This window comes from Colletotrichum tamarilloi (genome assembly GCF_030869305.1).
Source record: "Colletotrichum tamarilloi strain Tom-12 chromosome Unknown Scaffold_9.1, whole genome shotgun sequence".
NCBI lineage: Eukaryota > Fungi > Ascomycota > Sordariomycetes > Glomerellales > Glomerellaceae > Colletotrichum > Colletotrichum tamarilloi.
The window spans coordinates 939,734-956,926 of NW_026849392.1; the positions used below are offsets into that span (position 1 = coordinate 939,734).

Here is a 17,193-nt window from a genome sequence, read left to right on the forward strand (position 1 = left end):
ACAGCACGGGTGTACCTACCGACGTAGTGAGGTCAGGTCCCTCCACAAGTAAGGTAAGGTACTTGTCGACCGTAGGTAAGGAAAGTGGAGATACCTGCCTCGTGTCACGCTCAGTACGTACCTGCTTTTTCTCAGGTCCTGTTGGGCAGGCACAGGCAAGCAAGGCAGGTTCGTTGCTTCCAGCACCTCAAAATGGGAAAGGCTTCCCATTGGCCGACTCCGCGATCGATTTGGAGTCCGCTGAATCGACGCATTGGACGGAACAAAATACCTTAGGACCCTGAAAGTGGAGCCTGGGAAACCAACTGAAGTCAACAACGTCACTCGGCCCTCGGGAAGGGTCGGCGGGCACATCGATAGAACGATTCTGTTGTGTAAAGGCAGACAGAAATACCCACTAACAACTGCCTTTCCTTTGACTGAGTCGTTGATATTTGTGACTTGCACTTGTTTGCTTCCAGATCCTCGGTACACACCTTAGTCTGTAAGGCGACGTACTTCCAACTACCTTAACGTCCACATAGAGTTGTTGGACGAACTAACTCGACCCCACCATTCGCTTCTATTCACTCATGTTCTGCAACTCATTGCATTCTTGACCCGGAGCCATCTCCCGAGACACAGTCAACTACGATGATTGGCCGCGAGACCTCATGAGTTTGCATAGCCAATAGCCTTTCATATTCACGAGACTGTCATCTATTATTCTGTCCGGGCCTTACTTGTTCTTCCGACCTCGAATCAAGTCTCATACAAGACATTCGCCGTTTTGAGATCCATTATCGAGTAGACCAAAATTGTTCAGTTTGGGGCGACCCGAGCCCTCGGAGTCCTACACCTTAGCTGGCTTCAAAGTGGAAGTACACGGATATCACCCATCTTTTTCTGTCCTTGGGTGCGGTTCATGAGCAAGCCCGCCTGGCAGTGCGATTGAACGCCGGGCATAAAGTTGTCTCAGCTGCATTACGGATCGTCAAAACATAGAGCTTGAAGGCGAGTGTATTAAAGAGAGGGAAGGCAGGGTCGACGGCCATTGGCTGCAATCTCATATTGTATGACTCTGGACGAGCAACGGCAACCATGATCTCTCACACGCTGAGGATGCCAAAGGCAAGACGGATGGCTTACTCTATCCGGCGGTACTCAACAGCCATGGCCATCACCGATCCCCTCGTCAAGTACAGGACGCTGGTCTCAACCAATGTCCTATCACCAGATCAAGACCAACACAGACTGGCAATTCACCTACAGAAGCTCTACGGTCGTCTCAAAGACTACGCCCCCGAAGTGGACTATCGCGAGCGCCTAAAACAAGTTGCCGATATACCAGAAGCCCGCGACCCAGATGAAGCCGCCGCGACGCTGGCTATGCCGAGTCACCCCATTTGGGGCAACCCGCTCTTCAAACACCTCGCCCGCAAGGCCATGCCAGATCCAAAGGAGACGAATCCCATGGCTTTAGTCCACGTCATGACCAGTCTGGAGGGCGCCATCACAATCAACTCACCTAGAGGCCTCTTCCTATCCGGTGAGGTGGGTGTGGGAAAGTCAATGTTGATCGATCTCCTAGCACAGGGCCTGCCGACTGAGAGGAAACGTCGGTGGCACTTCAACACCTTCATGCTATACACCTTTTCGCAACTGGAAAAGTTCCGCCAGTCCCACGCCGAGCTAGATGGGAACGAAAAGGAGTACGCCATGCTGTGGCTGGCCAAGAAGCTCGTAGAAGAGTCTCCCATTCTGTTTCTCGATGAGTTTCAGCTGCCTGATCGCGCAGCAAGCAAGATCCTCAGCCACTTGTTCATCGCTTTTTTCCACCTCGGCGGTGTACTCATCGCTTCATCTAATCGCGTGCCCGAGGAGCTGCAAAAAGCCATTGGCATCGAGTACACTGTCCCTCCTTCTGACGGGTTCCTCAAAAGTCTTTTTCTTGGCGGAGCTCGCTCTCGGGGAACTCGTCATAGTCAGAACGACTTTGCCGCCTTTCTCGAAGTGCTAAAGGCTCGCTGTGACTTTTGGCACATGGATGGAGCCACGGACTGGAGACGCCGGGAGACCGAAGTGAAAGCCGCTGTTAATGCCATATCCATCGAGGGAACGGGACTCGCGGCGGAAACTGCAGATACCCAAGAGGGTAAGTTAACAGTCACTGATTGAAGTATACGGTGCTGACGAGTCTAGAATCACTCAAAGAAACAACCAAGCCAGCAAAGTACTTTTTGACTCCCGAGACCTCGGAATGGTCATCAGAGCTATCATATCTCCTCTCCCAATCCTGGAGCCCGGCAACCCTCACAGTCTATGGCCGCACAATCCCCGTCCCGCGTCAACGAGACGGCGTAGCCTATTGGGACTTTGACGCCCTCGTCGCAACCTTTGGCCCTGCCGACTACGTGACAATGGCATCAACCTACCACACCTTCATCATCGACAACGTCCCCACCATGACCACGCTCCACAAGAACGAGGCTAGACGCTTCATCACCCTCCTCGACGCCCTTTACGAAGCGCGCTGCAAGCTCTTCGTCCGCGCCCAGACCGGCCCCGACGACCTCTTCTTCCCCGACATCCGCGCCGCCCAAGCAGAAATGGCTGCCGCCGCAGAGGCGGCAGCAGCAGCGGCGGTATCCGGGGAGGAAGTCGTCTCATCGGACGCAATCTACTCCGAGACCATTGCCGAAGTCTACCAAGACTCCGCGGCTCCCTTCCGCCCCAACATCTCTTACTACGACACCGAGGCTCCGACCTCGAAGTACGATCCGGACCAGGACTCGGATTTTGGCCGCGCCGGCAACGTCAGCAGCAGCAACACCACGAGCCCCAACTTTAGCAACACGGCCGGCTTCATCGGCGAGGACGAGCGCTTTGCGTACCGTCGCGCCGCAAGCCGGCTATGGGAGCTCTGCAGCGCCGCGTGGCACGCCAGGGGCAGCAGCGGCGGTGACCCCTCGGAGTGGTGGACGCCCGTCCCGCGCACCGCGCGGCACTGGGAGGACTCGGCGCCGTCCAAGCCTAAGCGGGATGAACCGTTGCTGCCGCGGAAGCAGAGCGATGCCGTCATGGGACCGGCGAGGCCTGTTGACGAGCCGTTTGGTACAGATAAGCTCGTCATTGAGAGGTGGACTGCTCTGGAGGAGGCTGAGCGTCGGCGGGAAAAGTCAGCTTCGTCTTCGTCTTCATCCTAGGATAGCGTGCGTCTCTAGAGTTTGATTTTCGGTTGCTTTTTTGTATACGAGGAGTGGAGGGCATTTGGAGTACGAGGAGCATGAGGGAGGCAGGTTCCGTTGGATGATCTTGCTCTATCCTTTCTCTCTTCGTGTCCCCTCCTCATCTTCTTGGTTTTGAGAATTATCGCATTTGAGAGTACCATCTCACGGAGCATAGCATAGCATTTTGGCGGTGCTGGACTTAGCATACGTCGCTCAGACGACGTCGAGACCTTTGAGTCTTCATGATGGATAGTTATCTTACATTACCGGTACCACCCGGTACTCACATTAGAAGAAAAGAAAACCCATACTTGACATCACACCCTCGGAACCGATGCATCTATCTTCTATGATCAAACGCCCCCAAACTCCAAGGAACCCAAGAAAGAAGGCGACGAACCACTCTTCACCCCCCTTTTCAACTTTAGATTCACACCGCCGCTACTCTCACTCCAAAACCCCTCTTCAAAGATTCGTCACACCAGGGGTCCACCCCTCCCCAATCCTCCTCACCTCCCCCTCAAACTTGCGACTCTTAATCACCCGGCCCCCACGCCCGCTCACAGGCGAATGCTCATCAGGCTCGTAAAACGGATTCTGCAACAACCGCACATACGCGCTCTGCACAGCCCGAAACACGACCCTCAACTCCTGCTCCCGCAAGCCAACCGCGCCGCGGCCCCCCTTGCCAGCAGCGGCAGTCTCCGCGCCGCCGGCACCAGCACCCGGCGTCCCGCCAGCGACCCTCCGCCCGCGCATGTCGACGACGACGACGATCTTGACGCCCGTGTTGGTCTCCCACCCGTACGCGGCCAGCCGCTCGTCCACGGCGTGGAGGAGGCCTACTTCGCCGGACAGACCCGTCCCCGTGGGCCCTGGCGCCGCGGCGGCCGCGGCACCGCCGCTGGAGGGGTTGTTGCTGCCGTGGCGGAGCTCGAAGATGTCTAGGGTCGAGGAGAGGAGGAGGGAGAATTGTAGAGGGGTGCGGATCGGCGCGAAAGTGTTTGTTGAGGGGTTGTGTGAGGGGAAGATTTGGATGTGGAGGGGGTTGTTCTAGAGTTTGGAATTGTTGCGTTAGCCTTGTGTCTTTTTGATCTGGTGTTGAGGTGCTGAGATCATGCGTTTGATCGTAGGGGGGTTGGAAGAGGGTGAACGGGACCACGAGCGTGGACAAAGGTTCGTGGTGGTCTGCGCCAGGAAGGGGGGAGTGAGGAGGAGGACGTACGTTGCGGCCGATGATGCCTATGCATGCTATGGAAGGGATGGCGGTCGCCATTGTGCGCGGCCCGACTTGTGTTGCCTTTCGGTCGCCTGAGGTTTCAAGTTTTATCTTTCGATAAGGCACTGCGCCGAGGCGTGGAATGCGATCGTGGTGTTGCTGGTCGGTCAAAAGTTGAGTGTGGGCGGTTTGGTGATGTGGTTTGGAGAACGGAGAGCTGGGGTAAGGTACAGGATGCTGGTTCTAGGAAATAGCTGGTGTGGACGGGAGCTTGATTGCTTTTTTTGGGGCGCCTCCTTGCTGCCCCGCATTGGCATTAGCAACAAGCTCCTAGTTTCCTGGCATGTCAACTTCACAAAAGTAGTGATTTACATGTCAAGGCAATACAGATAAATCTCCAAAGATGCCCAGAATGGATCATGGTGTTTCCCCCTTCGTAGAGAAATAGTATTACACCTCAACTAAACCAAATCATTACTCCAATGTTCATAACGAAGGCGTAGAAGCCCGGCCTCCTTCTCATGAGCTAACACGCCCATCGAGAAAAGTTGATAATACCAAAGGAAAGCGCCGTTCGAATAACCTCCCCCCGAATTTTTGCACCAAGAAGCAGACAGAGGGCTGTCATCGCCAAATAACCCTCATTCATTCAATCTCCTCATCAGACAACCCTTCCGTCTCCTCCAACCCCCTCAACATCTCCTCAATTTCACTCGGGTCCGTAATCGCCCACACGCCGCCGCCCTTGACCGAGTCCTTGCCCCTCATCCCGACCTCCTTGCCAACGAGATTCCGCCCAACCTTGCCCGGCCCGATGCCGATCCACCGCCTCACCTTCTCCTCCTGGTCGAGGTACTTGATGCTGTCCCACCACCGCACCGTCTCCAGACACTGCCGCGCCAGCAGGTCCTTGACGTCCTCCCTGCTCTCAAACGGCCGCGCGCTCACGTTGCTGATGCACGGCAGCCGGCCGGGGAAGGTAATAATGTCCTCCGCCTCGCGGCCCCGCACCCGGCTCTTTCTCGCCAATATCTTCTGCATCACCCCGACCGCGGGCTTCATCAGCGGGCTGTGAAAGGGGCTATCGCTATTCAACCGCACCGCGCGCGGGTCGTGGCCCAGGAACTGCCTCACGTGCGTCGACAGCGTCTTGATCCGCTCGATATTCCCGCTCAGCACAATCTGGTTCTTGCTGTTCACGTTGGCGATGAGCACCTGCTCGATAGGCGGCACGTCCTCGGAGCTCTCCCCTTTCGACCCGGCGCTCGAGTGGCCTACAAAGTCGTGTATCGCAGCAATCAGCGGGCCCAGGTACTCGGGCTCCGTGACGATGGCCACCATGCCGTACTCGCCGCCGTACTCCTCAACGGCGCGCCGCGTCGCCTCCGCCATGACCTCGGCCCGCTTCCGGACGAGATACAGGCTGTCCTCGAACTCGAGGTAGCCGCCCGCAACGAGAGCGGCGAACTCGCCCAGCGAGTGGCCGAGCGTCACGTCGACGCGCCGCGCGACGTCAAAGTCGAACTCGCGCTCGAGGATGCGCAGGATCAGGATCGAGGTCGCCATGATGGCCGGCTGCGCGTTGGGCGTTTTGGTCAGCAGCTTGCTGGGCCCGTCGGCGATGACGTCGGAGAGCTTGAAGCCCATGTAGTGGTCGATCTCCTCGATGATGGGTTTCGCGATTCGGGGGAAGGCTTCGAGCCATGGTGTTATCATGCCGACTTTTTGTACTCCTTGGCCTGCGATAGTCACATATACTTGTCAGCTCCTCGAAATGCTTCCCTCTCATTGCCTTCATATTTCCCCCCTCTAAGCACATGGGACTCTTCATCGCAACGCACGCACCTGGAAAGAAGAGCGCCGTCCGCGGCCTCTTCCCCTGTGATGTAGACACATGCCGCCTACTTGATTCAAACGCTACACTGCCCGTCGCGGCGCGCCTGCGACCGAGGCAGCCGGGCCCATCGGCCCATACGGCGGCGGCGCCTCGGCGGAGAGAGTGGTGAACTCCGGGAGCTGTAGTCATGGCCCGTTGGGAAAACAAGACAAAGGCGCCAGCTAATTGTGAGCTGGGGCAGCTTAGATGATCGCAATCATGGACTAATGATTTAATCACTTTGGTGTGTGTTTGTATCTCTGTAGGTGTTTAAACGGAGTACCGTAGCGTAAGAGAAAGTGACAAAGACTCAACGCCACGAAAGAGCTTCTAGAAACAAGTATAGAAGAGAATTAAAAACTAGAGGTGTCAACGAGGGGCGAGGTCCGCGGGTTTTTGCGACCGAGCTGGAAGATAATGTGTCACACGCAAGCACAGCCCACGCGCGGCGGCCGTGGGTAGTCTTGGTCTTGGTCTTGGGGTTTGGGGGAAACGGAGAGCAGATAGTCGAGACAGGAACGTGGTGCGCGGGTGAGATACGAATTACTGAGATGGAGTGAGCCCATGACGCCAGTTGGAATGGCGGTTGGTCCTAGGTAGTGGCCGCCACTAACCGAATGTCCCGAGGCCGAGGATTGAATGGGAGCTGGAGGAAGAAAAACACTGGAGTAAAGGTACCTACCCCGCGATTGGCAAACAGCCTGGGCAGCTCTTTTACAGGCGCGTTTCCAGTTCCGCTGCGCCGGGAGCGGGGCTGCTTTTGCTGGATCTCCCCCAGGGGGTCCAGGGGTCAATTGCCGCCGACTTACCCCGATGCTGTACTCTGATCTCACGCTGAAAATTGAGTCACCGCCTCGGCTTATAGCCGTCCCAACAAACAAGGCCACGATTTTGAGGTACCTGTATAAAAAAAAAAAGAAAACGGCTTTTTGGGCGGTTTAAACTCGTCTCCTGGCTTGCTTTGATGGGCACCGCCTGGTAATCTTAGACCGCAACGAATTGGCATCACTAGTCTGCCACTAGACGGAGTGGAAACCGAGGCCCTCCAAAGCATGTGAATCATACTTTGCTTCAAGCACTATCCAAGAATAAAAATAGCTAAAATAATTCTCATTAGTTTATATTTGCTATCATGTTTCGCGTTTCCGTCTAACACCGCGTCTCTACACCGCCCTTGCTGACCGTCAAATACTTGACGCCCTTGTACGGCTTCACGTTCTCACCAAGACCTTTGCTCTTGCGCGGGTCAATCATGATGCTCTCCACCTTGAGCCCGCTCGGCAGCCACCCCTTGACCGAGAAGCTCACCGATGCCGAGCTCGGCATCAGCATCTTATTCTGCGCCACCTTCTTCGCGTCCTTTTCGTCGTCTCCGCCGTCGGCCGTCTTCTTCGCCTGGGTGGGGCTACTGCTCTGGTACGGCTGCTCGTCGTAGCCGTACGCCTTGCCGAACCCGAACCCGTTAGGGTCGAGCTCGTCCTCGTCCTCGTCCGGCAGCTGGCCCACTACGGTACACCTAAGACCAAAGTAGGACGTGCCAGAGGATATCTCCTTAGTGGGGACGTGCCACTCAAGGACCCTCTCGCTGGGGTTGAAGGTCGCGTCTCCCTTGCTGGGCCGCAGCTCCGACAGATTTCTAACCTCTGCCGGCAACGGCACCGTGACGGTCAGATCCTCCATCAGAGGCGATGAGGGAGTTCCCGGGTGGGGGCCGCCGAAGCCTCGACCTGCTCCTCCACCACCGCCGCCACCTCTTCCGTACTGACTTGACGATGAGGGGCCACCGGCTCCCAGCACCTTGTTGACGTGTAACCGCACTTCAAAGTCGGAGCCCGTAAGGCCCAGCCCGGTCTTCATCTCAATGTTGACAGGGAGCTTGAGATTGTTGGCACTTAAACTACCGCTCTTGCCGTTCGTGAATGGTAGCAAGTCGACCTCGTAGCTGGCCAAGATGAATCGGCCGTCTGGTGGTACAAAGCTGAGTTCGCCAGGTCGTTCCTTCCACCTTGACAGACGGACACAGGGGTGAAATACTGGGAGGTCCATGAAGCCAGCCAGGTTGTGTTTCCCAGAGGGGCTCGTTAATGTCATGACAATGTCGGGCATGCCAGACACCTTACACGTGAAGGCTATCGTTCCGTTGGCGAATGCTGCCAGCGGCCGCCCTGAGGGTGCGAGAGTCACATTCAGGGTCTCGACGATGTCGGCGTACATCTCGTTGGACGTATGCCTCACGTTAGCCCTGCGCCAGGGTAATGCCGGCGTATTTTGGGCAATCAAGGACGGCGTACTCGGGTTGGCGAAGCCCGTGCCAAAGTTGCTAGGTTTCCTACGTGAACTCCGTCAGACTGATTTTCCTTTCATATGCGTTCGAAGTGTCTCCCTTACCCAGGCAAGGTGATGCTGCCAAGCAGCTTGCCCACCCATCCCTCAACCTCGACCAAGTCCCTCAGCGCGTTGGGTTCCGTCGTGTTGATCGTCCCCGCGTCGCACATCTCGTTGAGGAGCTGCGCGACGACATCATAATTGCTCTCAATCTTGTGCGCTAGCAAGGGCGCGCCTAGGAACTCCTCAAAGACGTCGACGATGCGGTGGATGAACTCGAGGACGAGCAGGGGCTCGATCTCGGAGGACGAGGTGGCCAGGAACAGCAGGTTGGCGTGCTTGAGGCTGAAGACGAGTGTCGGCGGGTTCGTGTTGGCGAGGTAGACGAGGTTCGGGCGCGGGGCCGGGTGCTCTAGGTAGAGGGGCAGGAGGTGCTGCGCCGACAGCGGGCGGGAGGTGTACGTATGCGACAGGATGGCATGGCTGTCGAGGGTAGAGTATGTTAGCTCTGGCGGGTCTGGATGATGGGTATGCTGTAGACTGACTTGTGCTCATCGTAGATGTGCAGCGCCTCAATAACGCCGTTCATCGTTCAGGTCGGCATCGGAGGCTGCGCCGTGGTCGTCGGAGGTGGTGGGGGGTGGGAGGTTGTTTGCTTGTCAGTGTGTCTGGCTGCCGCTGGAGCTCCCACGTCCGGGAACCACACTCAGACCGGCCCCGCGTACCTTGGCGGCGCCGCACATGCTCGATGATGGAATTAAATGTTAGTGCAAGGGAACAGCCTAATACAGCCAATCAGCAGCGAGATATACCCTTGTCGCTGCACCAAGCTCCCCAGGCCTCTATGGTCTATCACTGCCATTGTCAGGAGCTTCCCGTCTTTCGTCGCAAAAAGCATTCGGTAGCCAAATCTTGAAGACCGCTCAGAACCAAGCCGCTCACCCCACACGCCTTCGCCGCCATGATCGGAGGAGGAGACAAAATGCCCACCGTGGGCACCCTAGACAAGCCTGAAAACCTCGACCAGCTCCTGCGCGAGGACCGCGGCGACGATTGCACATCGTGCAGGGTCATTGGTAAGCCACCACTATTCTCCCAGGCTTGTGGTGCTCGGCAGCAGTAGGGAAGCCATGCTAATGCGGCATCTTCCGAATAGGAGGCGGCGCATTTCTCGGCCTTGCGGCATACAACTACCTCTCCGGCATGGGCCACGTCGAACGGCAACGCGCCGAGATTCTCAAGTCGGGATCTAGGTTCGGCATGGGAAGCCGCAAGCTGGGCGTCGCTAGTATCTCCATTGGCCTGGCGTATCTTGGCCTGTGGAGGCTGTTCAAATAGACGACGGACGAATGAAAGAGACGAAGAGAGGAATCGGGATAATGAGCAAAAATCGCAACTCAAACAATCAGGCCAGGCGCGTCCGCGGGAGATGGCCTCAAGGACATGAGAGAGCCAATGCTACCGGCAGGCGAAGCTTGGCGCCACTCTGTTGACGGCCTCGCACGAGCGGATCTCAGGCGCCTACGATAAAGAATCGTAGCGGCAACCCGTGATAGAAGGCCATGGTCAAGATATCTCAGCCACTTTGGCCCTACAGCTGGCACGAAACTGATTGCTTGACGGCGGACTGACGATCTTTGGGCGGATGCTGTGAGAGATAACTCTAGCAGATACATGCTGCAAATACTGTTGTAATACTGTACAATACTGTCATGTAATCAAAAGCGACAATTTTAATGAATCTAACAAAAGGCACACTATTGTATTCAATTAGACATATAATGTACCAATTACCAGTAAAGTTTACAGCCGTTGTGGTGCTGTCAAAAGAAAAAAAGTAAGGTGCAGGCAAGCATCGCCCGCCGATTGAAGGCTCCAAACTGCCCCTCCAAAGCTTCACCAAAAATTCTTTGCAAGCAACAATCTCAACCACATCCACATCCACTAAACAGCAACCACCACAAATCCCCCTGTGCAATCGACGCAACAAACCCTATCAAATCATAGTCTTAAGCAAGCCGAATCATACGACATCGAAAATCCGACTGTTTCCTCAGCGCCCCAACGGCCTTCCCGCCGTAAAACCATAAATTCACCATGCCCATCACAATCCTCGCCCCGCGTGGCACGCCGTCACATCACAAGCCCTACGCTGCCGCAGGAGCAGGAGCAGCAGACTCGGACTCAGACTCAGATGGCGGCGCCGATATCGAGGGTGACATCTCCATGCGCCCCGCGAAACGCTCCCGCGGCGACAACTACGAAATCGTCACGCCGGGCGAGATCATCACCGATGACCCCCAGTGGATGAGGTTTGTCGGCCCTAACAATATATCCATAGGAAGCTGTGGAAAGACAGAAACTACAGAAAAGAGAAACCCCTAACTGACATCGCTACAAAACAGAGGCCACGGAACCTACATCACCCAAAACACAACAGACATCGTCTCCTCCGTCGCAGGCACCGTAACCCGCACAAACAAGCTCCTCTCCGTCCGCCCCCTCCGCGCCCGCTACACCCCCGAGATAGGCGACCTCGTCGTCGGCCGCATCGTCGAAGTCCAAGCCAAACGCTGGCGCGTCGACGTCGGCTCCTCCCAGCTCGCCATCCTCCAAATCTCGGCAATCAACCTCCCCGGCGGCATCCTCCGCAAGCGTACCGACACCGACGAGCTCCAGATCCGGTCCTTTTTCGCCGAGGGCGACCTCGTCGTCGCAGAGGTCCAGCAGCTCCACCAGGACGGCGCCGCCTCCCTGCACACGCGTTCCCTCAAATACGGCAAGCTGCGCAACGGCGTCTTCGTCGCCGTCACGGGCACCGGAGGCGGCGGCGGCGTGGTGAGGGCGAAGAGGCAGCAGTGGGTCATGGACGCGGCGCACGGCGCGGCAAAGGTGCACGTCACGCTCGGCGTCAACGGCTTCATCTGGATCAGCAAGCACGTCGAGAGCGATGCGGGCGCCGAGAGCGTGGGGCTGAACCGCATGGAGGAGAGCGTCAGCGCAAACGTCTACTCGAGCCAAAACGACAAGATTGACGACGAGACGATGCGCGAGGTCGCGCGGATACGGAGCGTCATCCTTGCGCTGGTGGAGAACGGGCTGCGCGTCGACGAGGACATGGTCGTCAGGGGGTACAAGGTGGCCGTGGATATGGGCCTGGAGAGCATCGAGGACGATATTTACCTCGGTGGCGAGCGGGGGAAAAGGCTTGCTGAGGCTCTGTTGAGAGAATAGGCAGTCACAAAATGCTGTGGCACACGAGTCAAAAAGCCATGGGCGAGATGGGGCAGGATAAATATCTTGAAGGAAAAATAGTTCTCTGATAGATACCAAGAAAGGGGCTTCGTATAATCCGTCAAAGAGGCCCTGGATCGCCAGACATCAGCAACGCTATGCAGTATATATCTATAGGCTGTATTGCTCAGCCATGGTATCAAAAAAAATAAATCATGTAGCCAAAATCATGGTAGACAACGTCTACTTAAAAGGTCTCGACGAGCTCTGCGCCGGCAAAGTACCCCTTATTCTCAATGACACCGCGATCCTTCACAAAGGCAGTGTACTTGACCACCCACTCAGGTGTGAGGTCGCCCTCCAGACCCTCCTGGTCCTCGGCAGGGTCGGCGAGGACGCCAGCGCCCTGCAGGCCGTGACCGAGGAGCTCGCGGAGGGTGCCTCTGGGCAGGATGTCGGTGCAATCGGTGTGGACAAGCAATTCGACGCCCTCCGTCTTGGCCAGCTTGACCAGCGTCGGGGGAACGCTGCAGCAGTCCTTGATGTTAATCTGGTCGACGGCCGGCCGGACGCTGACCTTTTTGATGAACTTGGCCAGCTTCTCAGTGCCGAACTCGGAGATGCCGAGGGCCTTGACCTCCCCACGCTTATACAGATCCTCAAGAACGGTCCATGTCGCAGCCTCCTCGTCAATGTTGCCCTGAGAGGCATTGCGCTTGTCGGCTTCCCATTCGCAGTCGCCCTCAAATGACATGCCCGGGAAGGACGCGATGAGAAGATCGATCGTCGTGACCCCTAGCTCCTTTCGCACGAGGCTCAAGGCATCCTGCACGTACTGGGCCCGGTCTTGCGGAGCGGCATTAGGGAGGAAGAATAGCTTCACGGTAACGTCGTAGTTGTCGGGCTCTTCTTGTAGCCCAGAGTAGGACCAGTCTATCCGCGGGACGAAGAGCGCATCGTCCTCGCGAGCGGTCCACACGTCGATGCGAGGCCGGCGGCCGTTCGAGTTGTGGGAGAAGCCATTGGAGTGGCCGTTCAAACCGTTTCCATTCACGGGTTCGTCATCGTCATCGATGGGAGAAGATTCTTCGTAAGGCGAGTAATCCTGCTGGGCAGCGAGAAAGTTGCTTCGCAGCGAGTTGGTGAGTTCAAGGTTCGACCTGTAGGCTCCCGGTTTGCGGATTATGGAGGGGCCGCCCGAGACAATGTTTCTGCATGCAACGGAGATCGCCAATCAGCATCAGAGCGCACGGAACGATTCTATGGTGGGAATCAATGAAAGGTGTGACAAACCCAGTGGAGAGAATGAGTTTCGTCATGGCGATATTGTCAATGGTAGTAGATAAGGTAAATATCGCGATATTATAGCTCAAGATCAGATGCAATGAACTGGTAGTCGAGAAAAGATTGCGACGTCAAGGGTCTTGATTGCGCAATGTAGAGGGGAGGGCGTTCCGATCTTCCTCAGTAACTTTTTTTTTTGGTGCCTGTTGATTTTTAGACTTTGGAGGGGTGATTAACAATCGGAATCAGGTCGAGGGGCCGATAAGGAAAGGTACGGTCCGCTCGGGTTCAAAGGTGAGACGGGGTAATTATTAATCGTTGGCGCACGGCAGGCGGATGTCGGCTTGTGTGTGTCGAGGCCCCCAAAATCGGAGATAAAGGGCGTATGAGATGGAGTAGTAGTCTGTATCTGTAGGTATGGTAGGAGGAAAAGTCGTGATATGCAGTGTATGCAGCGAGGGGGACGGTGGTAGGCGGGGATGGGATCTAGAAGTACGCGCGAGACTCTTCTAAGATGGGACCCGCGGGTGGATGTGGATCGATGATGGTGTTTATTCTCTAGGTCTCCGTGGAGTTGTGACTTTGTATCTCGTGGAATAGGTAGTAGACGGTGGAGGGGAAAGGCTTGCGGAAAGAGGGCGGAGGACTGGGCTAGCCTTTATTTCAACAACCGGACGAGGACGGGAAATGAAAGAGAGATTTCCATGCAAGTCCGTCTCAGTGTGTGCCGACTGAATCAAGTCGTTCAAGTAGGTGTCAAGACATCCGTGGAAATCATTCATCTTCGATCCTGCGGCAACGGCGTTTCCTGCCTCGCAACTTCCATCCGGGCACCGACCACATCCCGCCATCCACCCCTCATCCCGCCGCAAATTCGACAGGAGCGCGACTCCGGGGGGCAGGTCAATGGCACTTGGTGGGGGTTTTACCCATCGCGTCAGCGCCTTGGAGTGATTTGTCTGCACCTTCCGGAGGCTTCCGTAGGACCGCAGCAATCGCGACGGCCTATGAGAGGCCGTTGTCGGCATGAATCGCTCATCCAATGTCTCTGTTTTTATTCAATCCCATCACCACACCATTACCGGCATTCAAAGACTTCAATCTCGAGTCGCACAAAGCCGGCAGCAATGAAAGACCGGGCTTTGTTCCGTTTGGCACGGCAGTCCAGGTAGCGTACACACATGGACATTGTCTGCTGAAAGATAGAGGTACCTTGACCAACTCGGACGAGATATCGAGCTTTTCCAGCCAAAGTAGACGGAGCTTTTGCAGCGGCCCTTCCACTGTCTAATCCCACTCACAGCGCTTCGCTATCTGTCTATCTTATGTAAGCCGGAAGCTCCCAGGACAGGGCGTCACCTCAAGCTTTCCAAGCCCGCCGTCACCAGGTGTCGCCTGCTAGGTACCTAGGTACTGCCTGAGGATACTGCAGCCTCAAGCTCAAGGTACACCTGCGGCCAAACTCGACACCTTGCGCCCATCAGCCTGACGTGACCAAGGGGTATCGTCACACCCAACAGACCGCATATCGTCGCCAACCGCAATCCAGCGCTCGGTTTGATGTGCTCGACCACTACAGCACTGGACACTTCATACGACGTCAACTCAAGGTCCACAACGCTCTTTTCAATTCAATCCCCATCTCCTTCTCCGTCCACCTTGTGGTGGTGATGTGAAGGCATCATCATGGCTATCCAGTATGTGATGACCCCTCGGCCGCATCTGATAGTGCATCAAGGCAAGAAGACTAATTCAATCTAGATACCTCATCCTCCTCTCGCGCCAGGGCAAAGTGGTACGCACCCATCGCTACCCCAAACCCCCTCGAACATCCCTTTGCTGATCACGATCCCTCCACAGCGCCTCGCAAAATGGTTCACCACCCTCTCGCCCAAGGAAAAGGCCAAGATCGTCAAGGACGTTTCTCAGCTGGTCCTCGCCCGTAGAACCCGCATGTGCAACTTCCTCGAGTATAAGGGTTAGTCGCCTTCGAAACTTGGCCACTTCACCCGTCGACAGTCACTGACTTGTTCCCGCCAGATTCCAAGATCGTTTACCGCAGATATGCGTCGCTATTCTTTATCGCAGGAGCGGCGTCAGAAGATAACGAACTTATTACCCTCGAGATCATCCATCGCTACGTCGAGCAGATGGACAAGTACTATGGCAACGTCTGCGAGCTAGATATCATCTTCTCCTTTACGAAAGCCTACTACATCTTGGACGAGCTATTGTTGGCGGGAGAACTACAAGAAAGCAGTAAAAAGAATGTGCTGCGGTGTATATCCCAGCAGGATTCGCTCGAGGACATGGAGGTACGTTGAGTCGATGCTTTACTGTTTACTTGTATTCTCTGCCTTCAAGACGACGAACTGCAGCTGCGCCATTGGCGAAGTCTTGCGCTGACGATTCTCCTACTCCCCATCAGGTCGAGGACGAGGTTACAAAGATCATGTAACCCTCCTCCAGTGTGTACCTATCTGCTAGATTGAGACACGAAGCCCGGGATAAATCGAGCCTCGAAGCCAATCTACGACATCTATACAAGTGTTGCACGAGCCGCGAGGAGGGCATGCCATTTATGAGTATGTTGGCTAATGGGCGCTCTCGCCGCGTATGCAGGAAACGGAAGAGATTACATCGTCTCTCAAAGAGGTTGGCATCCTTTGACGACCCGTCATGGCTTTCGGATACACTGCAGGCCGGATATCAGATGGCCGATACGCGACAATGAGGGAACGATGCGCCGATGCTGTTATGGACGGGAATGACCCCCGGGTGGCCCTTTGTGTGCATAGATCTTTGAGGGCGGAAAACCGTCCTCTACTACATCAAGAGAAGAACATGAGATAGCGTTGCTTGTTGCTTGGTTGTATCCACAACGTTTGTCCAGTCTTGAGTTTTCCCCCAGAAACGACGCATGAGCTGGGCACGGGGCCAAGAGCGACGACGACAATGGAGCATCACTGCATTCCACGGAAAACACGTAACAATTGACAAATAGACGAGCATTCCGATACGCAACCAAACGCCAGTCTTCATTGCCCAGAGACAGTATGAAGTCATATTGCGAGACGGGCTTGGAGTAGCCGCTCGTGGCCTCTTGACGCCCTTTCATTCGCTTGGACATTACCGGCTGCGCCCCGCCTCCCTATACGCGGCGGATTGGACAGAGTTGCTGGGTGGGTTTCCGAAGGCCGCGAAGGGGGCCCTTCCCCCCAACAAGCAGGGAACAGACAGGGACTGGACCCTCGACTTCCCAGCTGGTGTCTCCCCCACACCCGCGAATCCGGTGTCAAGAACGAAGCAGGCGGTCACAATGCGATACGGCAGTCCAGCACCAGAAAGCGGACATGCTGGAACAGCGCAAGATATGCTTTGTCACAGACTCCCCGTCGGCTCCACCCACTATCTGTTCCTATCTTGGAACTGGCCCACCACCTAACACTGCCTTACCTCACGGCAGCTACCCATCCACCCTGCTGCACCAGGGCGGGGGCCTTGTCAGCGGGTACGGGGAACAACGGAGACGTGAGCCAGGACCCAGCAAGCAGCAGCAGCAACCGACAGCGGCCAACACACCACGGACCACGCAGCCAGAGAGATGAGTGGCAGACCACCACACACCCAGGAAGGCGTCACCTCTCACACCGGCGAGTCCTCGCACCTGCCGAGAGCTGCGACAGCACCGGGTGCCCAGCTCACGTCCCGCTCACTCCCGCTTCGTCAGGTCGTCTTAAACTCCCGTCCTTCGTCACCCCATCCCTCCCTTCCCTTTTTACCCCTCTGCTTCGACCACCCTACCATCGTTCAACTTCCAACACATACACCTCACTACAACGTTCGTCTTTTAGTAATGTCTGTCGACCAGATCACCTACTAGGCGCAACGCGTCTAGTCTCCGTTCATCCATCAGAACCAAATTGATCTACACGGTCAAGTCGCTCCTTCCTTGCCTTATCTAAAGCAGGCAGGCTCCGGCTTCCATCGATACACAGACAACAGTATTCACACCGATTCATCATCATTCACTGCGACGCATCGCA

General features: G+C 56.0%; 9 protein-coding genes across 9 annotated transcripts; 4 read left to right on the forward strand and 5 right to left on the reverse strand.

Moving 5' to 3' along the window:
• Window positions 1-1,080: 1,080 nt before the first annotated feature.
• Window positions 1,081-3,185, forward strand: CTAM01_04048 (AFG1-like ATPase; the record flags this gene model as incomplete). Its single annotated transcript, XM_060520078.1, has 2 exons — window positions 1,081-2,134; window positions 2,194-3,185. The coding sequence occupies 2 exons, from the start codon at window positions 1,081-1,083 to the stop codon at window positions 3,183-3,185; spliced, it is 2,046 nt and encodes a 681-aa protein (XP_060385499.1).
• Window positions 3,186-3,674: 489 nt separating this feature from the next.
• CTAM01_04049 (uncharacterized protein) lies at window positions 3,675-4,485 on the reverse strand (the record flags this gene model as incomplete). The annotated part of the gene is made up of 2 exons (XM_060520079.1): window positions 3,675-4,262; window positions 4,435-4,485. 2 exons carry the CDS (start codon window positions 4,483-4,485, stop codon window positions 3,675-3,677), a joined length of 639 nt encoding a protein of 212 aa, XP_060385500.1.
• Window positions 4,486-5,073: 588 nt separating this feature from the next.
• Window positions 5,074-6,454, reverse strand: CTAM01_04050 (malonyl CoA-acyl carrier protein transacylase; the record flags this gene model as incomplete). Its single annotated transcript, XM_060520080.1, has 2 exons — window positions 5,074-6,167; window positions 6,274-6,454. 2 exons carry the CDS (start codon window positions 6,452-6,454, stop codon window positions 5,074-5,076), a joined length of 1,275 nt encoding a protein of 424 aa, XP_060385501.1.
• A 999-nt stretch (window positions 6,455-7,453) lies between these two features.
• Window positions 7,454-9,218, reverse strand: CTAM01_04051 (adaptor complexes medium subunit family protein; the record flags this gene model as incomplete). Its single annotated transcript, XM_060520081.1, has 3 exons — window positions 7,454-8,633; window positions 8,693-9,112; window positions 9,175-9,218. The coding sequence occupies 3 exons, from the start codon at window positions 9,216-9,218 to the stop codon at window positions 7,454-7,456; spliced, it is 1,644 nt and encodes a 547-aa protein (XP_060385502.1).
• A 372-nt stretch (window positions 9,219-9,590) lies between these two features.
• On the forward strand, window positions 9,591-9,967 carry CTAM01_04052 (uncharacterized protein; the record flags this gene model as incomplete). Its single annotated transcript, XM_060520082.1, has 2 exons — window positions 9,591-9,705; window positions 9,786-9,967. 2 exons carry the CDS (start codon window positions 9,591-9,593, stop codon window positions 9,965-9,967), a joined length of 297 nt encoding a protein of 98 aa, XP_060385503.1.
• Window positions 9,968-10,726: 759 nt separating this feature from the next.
• Window positions 10,727-11,863, forward strand: CTAM01_04053 (exosome complex exonuclease RRP4; the record flags this gene model as incomplete). The annotated part of the gene is made up of 2 exons (XM_060520083.1): window positions 10,727-10,941; window positions 11,035-11,863. The coding sequence occupies 2 exons, from the start codon at window positions 10,727-10,729 to the stop codon at window positions 11,861-11,863; spliced, it is 1,044 nt and encodes a 347-aa protein (XP_060385504.1).
• A 247-nt stretch (window positions 11,864-12,110) lies between these two features.
• Window positions 12,111-13,182, reverse strand: CTAM01_04054 (glutamate-cysteine ligase modifier subunit; the record flags this gene model as incomplete). The annotated part of the gene is made up of 2 exons (XM_060520084.1): window positions 12,111-13,074; window positions 13,157-13,182. The coding sequence occupies 2 exons, from the start codon at window positions 13,180-13,182 to the stop codon at window positions 12,111-12,113; spliced, it is 990 nt and encodes a 329-aa protein (XP_060385505.1).
• Window positions 13,183-14,833: 1,651 nt separating this feature from the next.
• CTAM01_04055 (clathrin adaptor complex small chain) lies at window positions 14,834-15,605 on the forward strand (the record flags this gene model as incomplete). Its single annotated transcript, XM_060520085.1, has 5 exons — window positions 14,834-14,844; window positions 14,909-14,942; window positions 15,008-15,125; window positions 15,188-15,462; window positions 15,576-15,605. The coding sequence occupies 5 exons, from the start codon at window positions 14,834-14,836 to the stop codon at window positions 15,603-15,605; spliced, it is 468 nt and encodes a 155-aa protein (XP_060385506.1).
• A 297-nt stretch (window positions 15,606-15,902) lies between these two features.
• On the reverse strand, window positions 15,903-16,277 carry CTAM01_04056 (uncharacterized protein; the record flags this gene model as incomplete). Its single annotated transcript, XM_060520086.1, has 1 exon — window positions 15,903-16,277. The coding sequence occupies one exon, from the start codon at window positions 16,275-16,277 to the stop codon at window positions 15,903-15,905; it is 375 nt and encodes a 124-aa protein (XP_060385507.1).
• Window positions 16,278-17,193: the final 916 nt, after the last annotated feature.